Source organism: Cicer arietinum, chromosome 1 (assembly GCF_000331145.2).
Source record: "Cicer arietinum cultivar CDC Frontier isolate Library 1 chromosome 1, Cicar.CDCFrontier_v2.0, whole genome shotgun sequence".
In the NCBI taxonomy this organism is placed as follows: Eukaryota; Viridiplantae; Streptophyta; class Magnoliopsida; order Fabales; family Fabaceae; genus Cicer; species Cicer arietinum.
Genome location: NC_021160.2, coordinates 18,993,688 through 19,012,861, shown reverse-complemented (window position 1 = coordinate 19,012,861; position 19,174 = coordinate 18,993,688). Strand labels below are relative to the sequence as shown.

At 32.2% G+C, this 19,174-nt stretch overlaps 2 protein-coding genes across 2 annotated transcripts; one reads left to right on the top strand and one right to left on the bottom strand.

Moving 5' to 3' along the window:
• Positions 1-3,877: 3,877 nt before the first annotated feature.
• LOC101501107 (novel plant SNARE 13-like) lies at positions 3,878-12,706 on the bottom strand. Its single transcript, XM_004488134.4, has 10 exons — positions 12,367-12,706; positions 8,493-8,585; positions 7,957-8,050; positions 6,998-7,035; positions 6,600-6,697; positions 5,157-5,236; positions 5,030-5,086; positions 4,848-4,940; positions 4,698-4,772; positions 3,878-4,370 (listed from the first exon to the last, which is right to left on the bottom strand). Exons 1-10 carry the CDS (start codon positions 12,441-12,443, stop codon positions 4,266-4,268), a joined length of 810 nt encoding a protein of 269 aa, XP_004488191.1. The 5' UTR covers positions 12,444-12,706; the 3' UTR covers positions 3,878-4,265.
• Positions 12,707-17,884: 5,178 nt separating this feature from the next.
• Positions 17,885-18,958, top strand: LOC105852675 (uncharacterized). Its single transcript, XM_012719112.1, has 4 exons — positions 17,885-18,043; positions 18,114-18,240; positions 18,286-18,779; positions 18,881-18,958. Exons 1-4 carry the CDS (start codon positions 17,885-17,887, stop codon positions 18,956-18,958), a joined length of 858 nt encoding a protein of 285 aa, XP_012574566.1.
• Positions 18,959-19,174: the final 216 nt, after the last annotated feature.

Sequence of the window (19,174 nt, the reverse complement as noted above, 5' to 3'; positions counted from 1 at the left end):
TTTTCATAGATGTATTTCTTGAAGTAGTTGACAACAGAAGGTTATCAATTGTTTTATATCTCCTACAGTACTTTCTACATTATGATCCCAAAATTGTAACTTAGCCATGGGTTTGTGATCTGCATCTTATAATGGTGGATGTTTTGCAGAACTTTGGGCGAGGGTAACAGCTTGGCCCAGAGTTACATAATTCGCATGTAACCCCTACGAACCGCGAATTGGTTCGTGAGTACTGGTTCGCGGTACTTTTGCAAATTCGCAAACCGGTTCACCAAAATTCACAAATAATTCACTAATTTTGACAAACTTAGTTTATATAAACTTTAACTGCATTAATATATAACTTTAACTGTATTAATATATTGCCACATACTCCTGTACTAATGTGGTATAAGCACAGATACAATTACTCTTGTATCAAGAATTGTTGTACTTATATAGATAACTCAACTTCTAGTATTTTAGAAACAACCGATGTGGGACTAATTAGAATTGTTGTACTCATATAGATAACTCAACTTTTAACATTTTAGAAACAATCAATCTGGGACTAGTATTACAAGTTCTTCCATTTTTTACATAACTCAGTACTCCCACTCTTGTGTTAAGACCATTAATTTTTTTTTGTTTTTTATTTTAACATACCGATTTATATATTAAAACGTACCACGAACCGAACTGCGTACCAACTATGTATACCCCCCACGTACCGAATACTTTAAAGGTTACGTACCGCGTACCTGAACCCGTACCACGTACCAAAGAGAATTGAGAACCAGGTGACTATGGTTTGGCCTCATTGCTTGTCTTGTTGTTCTCATCATTAGTTTCAAGGAAAGTCAGCTGTTTCCAGACACCAGATGCTTTAACATTTTGTACCGAAGAGTGAGAATATAAATTAGCAGTTCAAATTTGTGAACAATATACAAGTTTGATTTGGCTTCCTTCTTTAGTTATGATGTTTGAGCAGAGGGGAAATAGAAATGGTGAACAGGGGCTGTTTTTGGAGTTGTTTATGACAATGCAATTTTGTTTGCAAAAATTGCAAGATCCTAAACTGTTATTTAAACTAGAATCAGGAGAAGACACAGTTGTCATTCAGGTATAAATCCAGATCACATAAATGAATGCAACAAAGTTTATGTCTCTTTAACGCATTACTTTATTCAATTCTATTGGGAAAAGCATCAATATTTGAATTAGCAATGCAAATTAATGGTAACAAACACCGCATCTTATCTCGTAGACATAATTGAGAGATTGATATCTCATAGATGATGATTTTGTGATGTATTGCATGGTGAAATTGTTAGCTTTCAATTAATGAGAAATTTTGTAAGTTTATGGTGGTGAGGTACAATTATAGGCTAATATTAATGTTGAAGAGTGTTAGGCATTATGAACTGAAATATTCCATTGTATTTGTATATTTGTGTGTGTGTATATATTGTTTGATTTTGCTTTGTATTTTTCATTTCGAGATGCTTTTTTTTTTTTTATTCTTAGTGTGATATAACCGGTCTTGCATGTTTTTATTTGGTTAAATATTCTATTCTGAGTGTTCTGTAAACTCTTGTCTTTATTCTAACAAAACTTTCATGTTCTTATTCAAAATATGTGATGGTGTTTCATCCTAAATATGTCTTAGTAATGGACGCCAAAGTAGAATCTCGAGCTCATGGATTACGAAAGTTTCTTGTAGAAAAAATTCCGGTAATCATAAGATTACACCTTACTTTATTTGAATCAGTATTGTTAAAAATAATTGTCTATTAGAAATAATTGAAGTCTACTTTATTTTTATAGATAAGAATTTTTATTTTTGTTATTTTAATTGTCTTATTTTCTTTAGAATATAAATTAAAGAAATTGAATTATTATGTACATCGTATGAATGATCATGAATTAGTATATTACAATTGTTATATTTTAAATTTATTATAATATATTATAACAATTTTGTACTATTACAACTGTTATATTTTTAAATTTATTATAATATTACAATAATAACATTTTATTAAAATTATTTTTTTAAAATACAGTTATTTACAATACTATTTCTTTAAAAAATATTATTTTTTGCAACGGTTATAAAACGTAGTAGTTTAATAAAAAAATATACCAAAACGGTTTTAACTTGCCAACAATATAAAATCGTCCTTGTAAATTTGAAAAACTGTTATATAAGAGATAACTACAAGTACTATTTTCATAAAGCGTTATTTCAAAAAAAAACAAAAACGTTGCATAAGATAAAGACAACACCTTGATTCGGCACTGATAAAAAAACCATTCTAATAGATTATGGCAACGGTTTAATGTTAAACAACGTTGACAAAAATATTGTAGTTTCACTTATTATGAGATTTTTCGGTGAATACAACGTTTGAAGACCAAGTGGTGTAGTTGGCCTCATAAATGAAATTCACACAAAGCAAATCATTGACATATTTCTTGATGGCTTCGGGCTTTTTAGGGGATTGTTTTCAATGCCATTGTGGCGAGAAGTTAGATTCAGAGATAGCTTATGGAAGAAAGCTTCAAGATCTATTCCAGGCACATCAGTGTGTTCCTTGCGACAAGCAATCGGTTGAGTCGGAGATGTCAACACCGATTTTAATGGTTATCTATTTGTCTTCTTCTAAGGATACAAGGATGAATTCACCGTCAAAGATGGGCCTCTAAATCGATCCTCTTATTAGATTCATTAAAACAGTACCAACAATTTATCACTTGCATGACCATATTTGCCACAAAGTTGGAGCATAGCTCTAGTTCTTATTTCTAAAAACTGACCACGGCCTCGATAATGACCTCGTCATGTTGATTTATAAAATTATTATTAAAAGACATTTAAAAATATGTTTGCAATTTTCATAAACAAAACAAGAGAACCGTTTATTTTCGCGGTTAAATTTCGGTTTTTATAAACACTCAATCTTTTTCTATTGTCCAGATCGATGTTGGTTTTGATTTCTGGTTGAACTGGTCAAATTGAGTCGTTTGATCCAATTTTAAAATATTAGAAATTCTTTTATAGATCCAATTTTATATATGTTACTTGTTACTTAAATGTCACTAAAAACTTCGATGACACTCTTCAATTTATAAGTTAACGACTCTTTTGTTTTATATGATAAGACAATGACTCGCTTGATGTCAATTCTATAAAAATAAGAGAAAATAATTGTACACAAAATTTAACTTATCGAACCGATACCATAAATTACAATCTCAACCATAAAAAGACAAAGTGTGTTACCGATCATATTAAAATTTTAAATGACTATTAAACATTAGTTAATGATGAACCACTTATCAAGATAGTTTAGCACATAATTTGTTAAATATTATAAGAGAAAAGTAAGAGATAGATGCTTTTTTTAGTGCATGAACTCTACCTTTAACTTGTCTTCTAATGAAAAACAATCTGAAAATTATTTTGATCTTCTAAGAGGTTAATACAATCCTCATTATATTCAGATATGTTTTTCTTTTTTGACTAAATATTCAGATATGTTAAATTTAACAATGAACACATAATCTATTACTTTTTAACAATTCATTTCTAATATTACATTTGAAAGGCCAGAAGCTATAAGTCATGAGATCGCTTGAAGCAATCCCCAACCCTCACTTTCTTGGATTACTTATTTCACTCTTTTTACTCACTTTCTTCATATACTTTCTTTTATTTCTTTCCTGTTACTGATTTTTTGGAAAACATCCACATTTTGTGGTCATTCGAACGAAATACACTGTAGACCTATTAGCTTGAAAAGTCAGACAACCATGAGGCCATGTTGCTTTTTAAATCGAAGTGAGTTTCCAAATTTTCGCCTTAAACAAGAATGAATGTAATTTACAAAACAGATGCATAAAAATCTAATTGTCTTATATATGCTTGAGTTATTACATACATAAAAGAGGAAAATAAAACAATCCTCTTTGGAATGGGTCATGTACACCATCCACAATATAGTAGTTCTTTCTTTCTTTCTAGGACTACAACAATGTTCAAAATGTTGCATGAAGAAACAACGCACTTCTTTCAATAAAAAAACAAGCCACTAAAAAAAACAAAAGGCGCTGTGCTCGGTGTGATATACATTGAATCATAAACAAGGATATACAAAACTCGGGCAAGAAAATTTGTAAATTAAAATTGAAAATATCCAAAAGATGCCCCCATAAAGCATTACTCTAACTTTTATATCATCCAAGATAACCAAGAATGAGAAAACTCTTGTAAGATACAAGAATTAATCAAAATGTTCTCCAGTCCTTACATACAATAGCCTCCTGGACGGAACCGGAGGCGCCAATCCTGGGATATCTCTAATATCTTTGTTGTGTGGATTCACAATCTGTAAAATATCAGTTTCAGTTAAAAAAGGGCACAGTATTGCTTTTGTACATATAACCAGTAGGCAAATTGATTATATATGAGCATTTCAATAGGCAATTTTCTTGTACGGAACTGTATGCAAAATATTTCCTCCCCATCATATTTATAGAAAGTATTGCATAACAAAAATAAATAAATTATCAAAATATTTCATGTAAGTATTATTCTTTCAAATAAATACTTGTAGCAGCTTACTTTGGTTTTGATTTTTGAAAATTTAGATTACATGAGGGGGGAAATACATATTTCATAGATCATGCAATTAATAGATGAACATAGATAATACCTTTACAATAATAATGGCAATTACACCGCAGACGATAAGGAACAGAAAAAGCATGATGCACTTATCAGTAGCTACCTGGTATAACAGGGTAAAGACACTTTAGTTTTACGAGGATTGAATAGTGTATAAACACAATGAAAATGAACGAACCTGTCTTCCGATCTCCTTCACAAGCTGTGTAGCCTTCTTAATTGAGAACTGAATTGAATCAAGCTCATTAACAATACGGCCCATCTGTTCGGTCTGTACAGTTTGATAATTGAAAAAAAGTCAGTACGATCAGATACACTCTTCCCTTTAAAGGTATATATACATTGCGCTAATAAACTTACTTGGCCTTTCAAGGTGGTGGCGGTTTGGGTACCTACTTCAATTGTTTGATGTACAACCTACATTTCAATATAATATTAAGAACAAAGGTACATGGGCAACAAAGTCATAAACGCTAAAAAGAGTCACCTGCTTAGATCTTTCTATAGCCTGATCAGTTTCATCCATCGTCTTCGTCCCAGCATTTATAAGCTCTTGATTTGACATTCCTAGAGGACAAGCCAAATAAGCGTTTTAGTGAGATATATCTTCATTAGCTTGGTAGTTTTTTTAATGGTAATAGGATACTTTTATTTAGAAGGGAATGAATCCCAAATCCCAATCTACCCCAGAGCCAAGCTCCTCAGAGATGGAGAAAACTCTCTCACCGGCTAATCACATTGGTTCACTCTAATCTTTCATAACCCACACAATGCACTCACCTTACTATTTAGACTACTTAGGCATGCCAACTTGCCAACTTGCCAACTAAGCATCCTACCCCACTCATTATTTACCGTATATTCTTACCCCACTCTTTATTACATAATACCCCCTTTTTTACTTATGACCTCTACTCAGGTCTCTATCAGACCACTACCATGAATTGGAAGCGAAGCGGAGGACCCTCAGTTTTGAAGATGGTCATAACGTAACACTGAAAGGATATCATATGGGGAACATTTTACACACTCCTGCTTTACAGGACTCTTACATGGGACGATGACGGAAAGAACTGTGGAGGTTAATGGTATAAAGCAGAAGCACTCTGACCTGCTAGGCGAAGTTCCAATGTTCACTCTGATTCGGAGTTGTGTGTGATCTTAAAGAAGAATAGTGTCGTCTTCAGGGAGGTGAAGGGGCTGCTACGACACAGGGCTCACGACCATGCCATTGTGTGGAAACTGGGAGCCAAGTGTTCACTCTTATCGTTATGCTCATCACCATAAGAATGAAATAGAAAAACAGGCAGGCCTGCCTATTAGCATAAACGATCGAACATAGTACCAGCCCTTTTTAAAGTCTAGTCATCCTATCGAAGAAGAAAGACAAGGTGTTGATGATTATAGGGCTCCAAACAAGGAGACGATACCAAACAAGTACCCAATTCACACAAGCCTATACATGTAAGCCCAAGGCTATTCCAGGCCCAACTTAGAAGTGGTGTGTAGTTGAGAATATTCACCAACGGGAGTAGAAGTGAATGGGGGAAGGTAGGTATGGAGAGAGAATGGGTGTTATCTCTGTTATATTGGAAATAATAGAATATGGGAGGGGTATTGGAAAATTTCAGTTGTAACTGGGAGTTTAGAGGAATACTCTGGCTTGGGAGGTCAGTGTCCTGCCCTCTTTCTCATAAGGCAACACTTATTAGAAACATGATTTTTAAAATTAAAATAAAAGCATTTGATATGTCCCTATAAATGAGAAATATTACAGAGGTTCCAGCAGCATGAAGTAGGTAAAAAAAAAAATAAGCATAAAAATTCAATGTTAAAAGATATGTATGCATAAGGCGTACCTATAAATTAAGAATCCGCATCAACTTAACATATTACCTTAAATTAAGGTTAAGAGGAGAAAATATCTTACCTGATGCCAATTGAACATTTTCTTCAGCCATGGATTCACTTGGGCCCGCTCCCTTGTCAAAAAGTTCAACTTTCTTATTACCAATGGTACTCATATACCTATTTTTATCACCAAAGTAAATATTATGAAATCATAAGTCCTCTTTCAAATAGACAAAAAGAACATACTTTTATTAAGGTGTAAAAAATGAAAAATGGAAGGAAACTCTAGTTTGAATTATAGGTTCTTTTAATACCAACAGTGAACATTTATCATTATTTTGGAAATTGAACATGCTCATAGGGAAAACTTATATTGATCATATAATTTTGTTCTAAAATCTTCACAGGAATAAAGTACCAAATGTAAGTTAAAGAAACAATTTTATTCAGTCCACAGAACACCATGGATGAACTTACGTTTTTCTCAATGCCACATATGAGTTTAGTTCCTTAATCTGCAAAAAAATGTATGTGAGCAAACAAAAATAAGTTGTTTAAGTGCAAGACCATGCAATATACAATGTATGCTGCTGCATATCTATTAATTCATTAGTAATAATATATTCCATGTCATTTGGTTTCTACCAAGTTGGTACAACCTGCTGGATTTGCTGAGGAGGAAATGGAAGAAACCAAAGAGGTTTCCTAAATGGAGGTTATTGAGACCAAAGTGAGTGGTTAAAAATATGAGCATCTTGGAAGCAGCAATAAAGGAATTGTTAAACAATGTTAAATGAGAAAAAAGGAGAACGCACCGCCACGTCATAGAGGTGGAAAGAAAGGAGGTAAAGGAAACAGGTACAAAAGCTGGGAAAGCGAGGATACAATTGATATTGACAAGGAAAGACATACTCAACATGTGGCAATGGAGAATTTAGCCTAGATACAATTAAAGGATATAACAAATCAATGTAAAAGACTCTATTGTAATGGACATTCATACATAGTAGCTGCCAGCCACTGTGTAACCAAGTTTCACATCATTCTGCAACACCAAACATGAATTTACTTATCCTAGTATACAAGAATAAGTTTATATTTTGTATTTTTGTCCAAAAAAAAGGAATAAGATTATATCATCTAGGTACGAAATAAAGACTATTAGACCATGCATTATCTAATCCAACTAGAACCTTATAATGTTTTTAACTTCCATTTAAAATTATCAACCACTAAATTCTCAAAAAATTAAAAGAAAAATTACCCGTTGACAGTGACCATAAAATGTTCTTGAGAATCAACTAGTCAATAGTCATGCAAATTATTTATGAAGTTGTCAGAAATTTTAAAAAAATGATGAAGTTGAATGTCAAATTCACTAAGAAGACAATATTCCCAGCATGAGCATGTGAAAAAGACATAATTTGGGCACTGACCATTGATTGCTTTTCATCATTGAGTTGCTTGTTCACTTCTGGGGGATTTCTGCCATCTTCATCTTTAATTTCACGATCAAATTCTTTTATCAACCTGGAACAATTATAACAACATAATGCTTCATATCCTAAGAATGTAGGAAATGCATTATAAAAAACTTGTGAAATATGTCAAAATCAAATGTAATTTGTCTTTCTTCACCACTAACACAATAAAACATGGCAAAAAGCAGGCAAATTGTCAAAAGAAGGAAAAATTGGAAAGCAAATAACTACTATGACAAACAAAATATCAAATTTTAACAAGATTCTATGCTGTCCATATCATCTTTCAAAACCTAGGATGTTGGCACGGGATATAAAGTTCTATTGAAGAACTCTTCTTTATGATGATTAGTAACAACAATAAAAAGATCCTTAGTGCCAGCCATTATGGAACCAAAAACAGACAAGTTTTGATGGAATCTACATTTTCCTTAGTTCAGTCATCACCAAGAGATATGAAGATTACAATATAATATAAATCCAGGACTAACCCTTTGCACTCCCTCATCTTCCCTGTCAGTTCTTCCAGCTGGTTACTTTGTCTATTGGAATCTTTAATCTTGTCCAGCTTCTGGAAGCCATTTCTGGGTGCAAAACTTGAGTGTTAAAAATATGCACAAATGCTTAATAGATGAGATATATTTAAATAATTAAGCATTCTTATTTCATTGAGTTTGGTACCTGCTAAGGATACATGGATGAAGCAGAATAAAAGTACAAGTAACCATACATCACTTGTATAAAGATAAATAAATAAAGGAAAGCTTAGATAATAGACATTCACTCATCACTGTGAAAGAAGACAATCCATAACATTACATTCAGTTTCAAGAGAAAGAAATAAACTATTGTCATGGCTACAGAATATGTTATGATCATATCATATTATAACAAGACATGGACATAAACACTATTAACATATATACAGTGTTTGAACTAAATTATGTAAAAAAAATTACAATCTTAAGTATGACATGATGCCCTGATATATTGATGATGGAGAGTTCCGGGGTGCCTTCTTTTACGAGGATACTGACGTTCTAACTAGCAGCCAATATTTGACCATGTGCCTAACTTAAGCTTTTATGCATAGGCTATCGCTTCATCTTTTGTTTTCACTCCTTGTCTGTGTGTGAAAACTCCATAACCATTTGCTCAAGGCCTTAAAAAAATATAGATGTGCACTGTTGAGCCTAAAAACAGTCTAAATATCCTTCAAATTGAAGATGAAAACTTCTCATACAATCTTTAGAGAGCTTATGCAGTGCTTAGCCCCATAAACTTTTAAATTGTAAAAATATAAGCTCATATATGATAAGCACTTAATTAACATGTTTATCCAAGCGCCATCAAATGTATGTCAAACTCGAGAGTCTACATAAATTTGTGAAGTTTTTGTAAGCTCAACTTGTGTGTGTTCATTTATTACAAATAGAACATCTCATCATCATAATTAATGACTCTCTTAATACTTGTGCAAAATTCATAAAAACAACCGTACACTATAGCGGTGTGACAACAACCTAGGTAGTTAATCCCAAATAGCGGCGCGTCGCGGCCAACCCTGAATAACGGGATACCGGGATGGCCACTACTTTTTTGGACAAATTACATGGATAATACTATATAAACATATATTTATATGCAAAATTAAACAATGACTCAAACTTTGAAATATTCATAGATACCAATAAAAACCCACAAGTCTCAATCAAAAGATACATTTAAAATATCAACAAAAGTTAAGGAAATAAAGATGAATATAAAAACAGAGACAACAATACCTAGGAAAAAAAAAAGCAGAAATAAGTAAGAAAAGAAAGAAGGAATAAGTAAGAAAAGAAAGAACTAAAGTAAAAAATAGAGGAAGGAGTAAGAAAGTAGAACGAAAACAGAGAGAGAAGGAAGGAAACAAAGGAGAGGAAGAAAGAAGAACTTGGGTGATGAACTACGGTGGCTGAAAGGTGGGCGGTGCCGCTGGATCTTGAAGGAAAGGAGGTAGTGTTCGCAAAAAACTGAGTGGAAGGGAGTTTTTGAAAGAGAGAGAAGGACAATGGAATTAGGGTTAGGAGCGAATATCCTAAAATACCCCCATAAGTTTTTAAAATTTAAAGGCAATCTTGATTTTTCCTGAAAAACCACATTCACGTTTCCAGTGCGATCTCGCCGTGAATTAGCGTGACTGACTACCTAGATAACAATGCTGTCACAGCGCATTGCCGTTGGTGGCAGCTACATTATTCAATTTGCAGAGTGTTTTTATGCCACACCCATGATGCTGCAAATCACAACCCAAATCGTGTACATTCATGTTTATATTCCATAATGGAGTATAAAGCTCTATTTTATAGTAGAGTCAACCACACTAACAAGCTCAAGCTCACAAATCACCCACGGATTTCCGACCATTCCTAGCGCCATTCAGCAATCATATGGTCACACTACCATCTGGTGTCCACTTCTACCCAATGGCGGAGCTTCTTGGGGACAAATGATGGCCATGACCACTCCAATGTCCCCAAGAATTTAAAAAAAAAATACTAACTTATAATAAAAATTATATAAATAACTCAATTATAATTACAAAATAAACTAAATCTTCCAACCTAAATTTAAAATGTTTGGGTTGTGTGTTTTATTTAGAGATATAAAAATCAAATCAAATGATTCCATGAGCTCAAAAATTTAATTGAAACTAATTAAATTTGGTTTGATATTTTTTTTGTGTTCGAGTACAAATTGAACCAAACAAATTATAAATCCGACCTCTATTGATTTGAGTATAATTTCATTCATTTATAATAAATCGTCCAATATTTGAGCCAAACAGTTATCTTTTATCCACACTATATTAATATTGTTATCAATTAAAACTTTAAAAATTTGGCCACCCCAATGTTTTTGTTCACACCACTGTTCTACCCTACCTCAATCATTAACCCTATTTAGAATCTGTTAATCATCCTCTCTTTGTTCCCATCAGCAGCTTGCAACTCTGTTATTTTTTTTTTCACCCTGTGTTATGCTACTGAAGCCCCTGCCTATCATTCTGTTATTTTAGACTATGCCACATTAATTCAGAGCATGTCCTTCATTTTAGATTATCTTTATTTTTGAACAATTTTTGGTGCATAGCATAAATAATTTTTGAAAGTGAAGAAATTTTTTTTTTTTATGCAAAGTACAACATTTTGTGGGAGCACGAGATTTAAATTTCAAATAAAGAATTCAGTAAATATTAATTCAAAAAAATATATAAAAAAAAAAGGTTTACCGCTCAAGCACAACATAGTAAGTTAACTGTTGGTCAGATCATATGCACATCTACATAGTGCTTATTTCTTACCCTGTTTACTTTGTGAAAACATTTTGTGTTATCATTTTTTCAAATGTGTGTTCATTTTACCTTAGTGAGAAATTCTTGAAGTGAATCATTGTTATGGAAAAAAAATGAAATGCTAGTTAATGAAGATGCATCTCTAGAAATAATGAAAATAGTTTTTTGACATTTTCATTGTTTCTAAAAATGTAGAAAATTGTTCACTTCAAGGGAGTCTCTTACCTCCTTGTTAGCAAGAAAATTTAACACAAATTTTAGAAAATGAAAATAGAAAATATTTCCAATAAATAGGGCCTTAAATATCAAGTGGAATTGAAGAAAGAGCTTATTCTGATACATTACTATCCTTGCATGCTAGTGCCTATGTAGAACCAACACTCTTTAGATGCAGCGTGTCTGGTGTCCTACATGTGTTGGGTTCCTAACACTAACACGAGACTATGTGGTTATATTCAATCACTTTCATTCTCTTAAATTAATCCCTTGAACCAAACATAAAACCATAAAAAATCTCTAACCTCTCCCCTCTTTTGAACCAAACATGTATTCACTTCCCCTCCCTCTCATCCCCTCCCCTCCGTTGAACCAAATAGACCCTTAGTGTTAGTGTTAGTGTCAGTGTTGTGTAAGTGTCTGCGATTCATAGTTCATGTCACCAAATATCGACATATGTTAACGCACAACGAGCTACCTCTTATACACAATCTAAGCAGTTAACCATTTAGTTGTGTGCCTTTAAACCATAAAACATCTAGATTTTCAAATTATATTTCAACATGTTAGTATGTTATAGCCATTACCCACTCCAACTAGCCAGAGCTATTTCTCAACATTGACCATCAAAACTTCTAGAATCATAAAAGCATTGTACTAACAAAATCAATAAAATGAAGATAATACACTGAGTTCTTTTTTTTTTTTTTACTTTCAAATTGAATTTCACCACAAAGAATATCATCTATTTTTAAATAGGACAAAATGTGACAAAATCACTATTCTTTGTGATTAAGACAGAAGATACATACGCTAGGGCTCGAAAGTGATCACGGATTTCGCCGTGGATCTGCTCCACCTTAGGGCTCATCTGCAAGTTGGTGGCCATGTTTGCCGGAGATTATGTCTCTTCCAACAGAATTCCGGCGGGAATTTATCTCCGGGCAGAAACCCTAGGTCGTCAATTTGGTGAAACTATCCGCGAGATGCATAGCAGTTTAAATTTCCCGGGAAAATTAAAGATTGAAAGTGAACGAATCGAGATGAAGAGGATAATGGTGAAAATGTGGAAGAATTTGGATTTGAATTGAATTGGAGTGAAGTGAATTGAGAGAGGGAAAATGGAAGCTGAAGAACAGAACAGAGCAAAGAATGTTTGGGAGAAGAGAAACAATTGTTTTGCTAATAAAAATTAATGCATTTAATTAATCAATTTGCTTTTAAAATTATAATTAGAGTTATAATAATTTCATGATTTATGATTACTAATTTATTACTGCATTTTCTAGTCTTGTTGACATATCGAGTCAAAAGAAAAAGTCGTGTTGACGTATTAATATGTTAGTTTTCATTAATATGTTTTTTTGACCAATTTAATTAATATGTTATCTTTAATTGATATATTATCTTTTAAAAGACGGTATTGATATTGTCAAAAAACACATTAATAAAATTTAATATTTCTTATAGAAAAATAATTCTAATTGATATAATTTTTGGAAAATGTTGTTTATTCGGTAGAATAATTTAATGAAAGGCAAGAAAAACACATACTTTTGATCGGTAATTACCTCCTTGTTCATATATTACTTTTATATTATAATTCAACTTTTATATTATAATTTGTCTATGTATAGTAGTCATCTCAAACATTTGTCCAACTTTGTGTCAACCATATTTCGTTAAATATTGCACTTTCATAATTTTTGTCATGATTATACAAAAAACAGTTTGTTGTTTTTCTTATTCTCATATTTTTAGATCGTTTAACTCTTCAAGGAGAATTTGGAACTCTCCTCTTCTTGTGTATTTTCCATCACAAATCGCTCCAGATTTTGCCTCATGGTTTCATATGTTAATCTTCTCTACAAATCTGATCAATGAGTTTCCATTTATTTGTTTTTCCCTTTGTAAAATCGTTTGCATTTATTTGTTTTTCTCTTTGTAAAATTGTTTTAAACTTGCTACTCACACCCCTCACATTACTACTCACACTCCTCACATTACTACTCAATATCCTCTTTTAAAAAAAAACCTAAATATCCAAAATGTCATTTGATATTTATAATATTTTTTAAGTTAAATACCAACTGTGATCCTTAACATAATTTCCGTAAACGTTTTATTTTTTTATCTTTTTTATTTATTTATTTCAATTTGATCCTGTATTTTAATTTTAAGTGACAATTTAATCTTTTATATTTTAAAATGTCAACAATGTTATCATTTTTATTACAAAAATTCATTAAAATTTTCAAAGAAAACCCATAAAATTAATTATATTCTTCAATATAATACAAATTTCATCAAATTCGTAACTCAAATTTATAAAAAAAAACTCATATTTTTATTCTTTGTTTGATGTTGTTAGAGATGAAAATATGAGTTTATTTAAAGATTTAGTTATGAATTTGATAAAATTTGCATTATATTGAGGATGATAATTAATTTTATGGGTTTTCTTTGAATTTTTTGATGAATATTTGAAAGAAAAAAAAAAGAATAACATTGTTGACATTTTAAAGCATAAAAAATTAAATTTTCACTTAAAATTAAAATAAATGACCAAATCGAGAAGGAAAAAAAAGAAGATAAAAGACTAAAACGTTCACTGAAATTAAGTTAAAGAACCATGGGAACTATTTAGCCTATTTTTTAACTTCATTTCTCCATTCATCACCATTCTTAACATCTCATAACTCTCATATCACAAAATCACTATACCTCACCAACCCTAACCCATAATCATTCAAAACCCACATCACTCACTCACTCATAATTTTTGATGATAACTCACACGCCCATCAGTTTCCTCTTCACATTGTGGTTAAAGTGACCTAAAATTGTATGTTTTTTTGTCTGTTTTTGAGTTCAATTTTTTTTTTCTAAATCTTGAGATTGTACGTGAACTCAGTTCACGTATGTTGTGTTGTTACGTGAACTGAATTCACGTATGTTGAAAAAATATTATAAATCTCAGAATTTACGCAATCTTAATTCACGTAAACGTACGTGGTTTAAGATTGTGTAATCAATGGAGTTTGAAAATTAAAATCTCAGGATGTACGCAATCTTAATTCACGTAAACCTACGTGATTTAAGATTGCGTAATAAATGGAGTTTAAAAATTAAAACAGATGTGTGAACTCAATTCACGTAAGCTTACGTGAACTGAGTTCACGTACATTTACTAGAATTTATTTTACGTAAACGTACGTGAACTCAGTTCACGTGAACTTACGTGAATTGAGTTCACATATTAGTTTAGCAAAATCCTGAAATTTTTGTGTTCCTTTCTAGATGCAGATAAATGGATCAAAGGGGAGACAACAATGACGAAATGTATGAAGGTTTGGAACCTGATTTTGAGGATATGGATGATGGTTTGTAACGTGATTTCGATGAAATATTTGATGATTTTGATGCAATGAATGATGGTGTTGAACCTGAAATTGAAGACACTATGAAAACGGAGGTGAACCTGTTATGGTTGATTTGACTGATGTGTTTAGCACCGACATGATGTTTGATACGCGAGATGATTTATTGAAATGAGCTAGAAATGTTGGAAGGGAAAATGGAATTATCGTTGTCATTTTAAATCTGAAACTGCGACAACACGACCAAGAACAAAGACAAAATTAATTCTTGGTTGTGAAAGAAACGGTAAACATAGACCTTGGAAGAATCTTAAACCTACGAGGAGTACTTGAAGTAGAAAATGTGATTGCCCATTTAGATTGAGAGGATAACCATCAAGTGTTGGTAAGAGATGGTATTTGCATGTAATATATGGTGTCCATAACCACAAATTGGCCAAAAAACTGATTGGTCATGCTTTCTTAAGCCGATTGTCTCAAGAATAGAAAGTTGTACTTGGTGATATGATGAAGAACATGATCAAACTAAGAAACATATTGATGACACTAAAGGATCATAATGTTAAAAATTTGACGACAATAAAAACAAGTTTACAATGCACGTGAAGCATACCGTTCATCACTTAGAGGTAATAGAACATAAATGCAACATCTTTTGACATTGATGGAACAAGACAAATACGTCTTTCGATATAGGAATGTAGATGATTCAGATGAGTTGAGGGACGTATTTTGGGCTCATCCAGACGCTATCACTCTTGTAAATAATTTTCACATAATATTGATTATGGATAACACATACAAGACATGTAGGTATCAAATGCCATTACTTGAAATTATTGGTGTTGCATCTACTAAAATGATATTTTGTGTGGGATTTGCGCATCTAGAGTCTGAACGTGCTGATAATTCTACGTGGGCACTACAAATGTTAAAAGAACAGACTACAGGTGGTGAAGTTGAAGTAATCACTACTGATAGAGACCTTGTTTTGATTAGATGAACGCAGTTCAATATGTTTTTCCAAAAGAAGTCAATTTATTATGCTTGTTTCATGTATGCAAAAATGTCAAAGTGAAGTGTAAGATGACCGTTTTTCCAAAAAAGAAGCAGCTGGAAATAATGTAGGCATGGGAGGCTCTTGTTTAGAGTTATGATGAAACTCAGTACTACATGAATTTGACTATCCTTGAAGAAATTTGTAGTAGCTCTTTTATCTTTAATGATTATGTACATGACTAGTGGTTAATTCCTCACCAGAAAAGATTTGTTGAGGCGTGGACAAATAGAGTTATGCACTTTGGGAACTGATGACTCTTCATCATATGCATATTTTCCCACTATTTTAGTCTTATTTATCCTCAATCACTAGTTAAATTAAGGATTTATTTGATATATTTTGTTGATTTTTGTTCTTTGAGTTAATAAAATATTTTGTGATTTATTTTAGTGATTAAGTAGGAATTTTTCGTAATTTTACAGTGCGTTGTGTTTTGGTGCAGTGCTGAATTTTGGTGAGAAATCAACATGACATATGTAGAGTATTTCAGCCATATCTGGAGTTTTAGATGTCCAATGGGAGTCAAACCAAGTGAAAATGAAAGCTAAGATCCATAGCTACAACTTTCATGAAGACACCAGAACCAAATTCAGACTCGAAAGAGGAGACAAATGCAATATACTCCGAACAACATATGCTGAGCGCTTGGAGCGCGCGACCTGCACCAACAAACATAAAAACGCAGATTTTTACTGTTTTAGGGATTTTTTTTTACTCTTGGGAAGTTGGGAGACTTGTGCCCTAGCATAGAAACTCAAAGACGACCGTGTCTAACATCATTGGAACAGTTTTATCAAGAATCATTCATGAATCCTTCTTGTAATCCTTTGCTAATCTTTATCTCTTTTATTTCTGTCATGAGTAACTAAACCCTATTTGTTAGGGATGAGTGTAACAAGATGAAACCCTTATTTTTATGATTTGATTTTTAGTTATATGAATGAGTTTATTGAATTATTTTTCTCATCTCTGTGCTTAATGCTTTTTATTGCTTGATCAACATTAAAATGTTCTACGATTTGTATTTTGAAACGGAAGTGGACTTTACGAATGCTTGAGATGAGAAATTCATGAATTTGTAGTCTAGGGATAGATGCAGGTCATGAAACCAATTAAATTAGTTGCAAAGCAATAATTTACAAGAGAATTTCTATACGGTAATGCTTAATTCTAATCTTAAATCTACTAAGGAATTAGGGGTTACTTTGGAATTAAAGGTTCTGTCACTAAGACATTAGGGCAAGAATAATAAAGAGAATTCGGTAATAATTCAATAAATGAATTCAATAACTAGGATCAAATTAGACACCAAGGTTGGATTCGAAGTGAAACTCATCCCTGACATTTTTCTCAATTTATAAAAGATCAATTTTACTACTGCTGTCAATTTTAATTATTATTTCAATCAACTTGGGAAATTTTTGTTCAATTTTAGTAACTAAATATAATTCAATAGTAAAACGCAATCTTTGAGTTCGACACTCGGTACTACCGTTTTATTATTACTTGCAACGATTCAGTACACTTGCTGAAACGCTATCAGGAACACTACAACACAATGGGTTGAGTCAGCGCACTGGAGTTTGAAAAGAATATTATAAGACAACATTGTGATATATGCAGTGTTTGAGAAACCATCAATAGCATGATTGTATTATAACACAGTGAAATAATATCACCATTTGAAAAGAGCATAATTCAAAAGGTCCATTGACATATAGTAATAGATTGTACGTCAATTTACGTGGTGTTGTGTCAAAAAATGCAATAGATCACATTGCAACAGAGTTTGATCGTATGAAGTATGTAGGTATAAATAAGTCTGAATGTCGTTGCACAGTTAAGAGAACACATGGTCTACCTTGTGCATGTGAAATAGCTAGGTATAGTATGATCCCTCGTCCCATTCCGTTAGACATTTTTCATGTTTGGTGGACTAAATTAACTTTTCATGATGATGGATCGGGTAAACCTTCAGAATTATCTGTGAAACATGAAATAGAAGTGATAGTGAAAAAGTTTGATGAACTTGATGTACCTGGAAAAATTGTACTTAAAAGGTAAATTACGAGAGATTGCGTATCCATCGACTAAGTTGATGTGTCCTCTTGTTGACAAGGTTAAAACAAATGGTGTACCCAAAAAAGACAAAAGTAAGGTATCAAAAAGAGATAAATCAATCAAGTGTGATCCATCTTGGTGGGAGTATGTAGATGCAAGTGTTCGATGCAGTGACATAAATGCATGTAGTACTGTAGCATCTAATAAAGTAAAGCAACCTTGATCATCAGTCAAAAAGCTCACACCTCGATCATCGGTTAGCAAAGTTCAACAACTAAGATTTCTTATCTTCAACGATTGGTTGCCGGTTGAAATTTATAAATTCATAGATGACATTATTGACGTCGGCAAGGATGGTAATTGTGGATATCGTGTAGCTACAACTTTACTTGGAATATGTGAGAACTGTTGGACATTCATTCGTCAAGAGTGTGTGGTAGATCTTCAAGAGTTCATGTCTCATTACAAGATAATATATGGTGGACAAAATTTTATTCAACAACTTATACACAGTGCGTATGTTGAACAAGTTGCAACTTTGGATAATTGGATGACACTTCCAGAAATGGGATATGTGATTGCTTCGAAATTTAACTTGGTTTTCGCCGCATTATCACTTAACCAATCACAAATATTTTTTCCACTAAGAAGTATACCACCAACATCTATGTCAGATCATCGTATCATAGTTATTGCATTTGTTAAGAACTGTCATTTTGTGCAGGTATTAATTATTTATTTAATTTTTCTACTTTGAATTGTCATTTTAACTGTTATTATGCGCAATTGTTAATGTGATATTTAATAAATTATTGATTTTAACAGGTTTACTTAAAGACAAATTCTCCTATACCACCAGTAAATAATTTGTGGAGAAAATATTGCACTGAAGAAACACGATAGTGAAAATTTATTTACAATAATCGCATGCAACATTAGTTGAAGATATTTCCATGCATTATAGATGAATATGTTGTAAACTGAAAAGTAAACTAGATGAATATATTGTAAACGTATTGTGATATTTAACTTAATATTGTAAACATATTGGATGAATACATTGTCTAAATTAAAAATATTGCGATTGTTATAAATTGTCAAATTAGTACTTCACAAAAT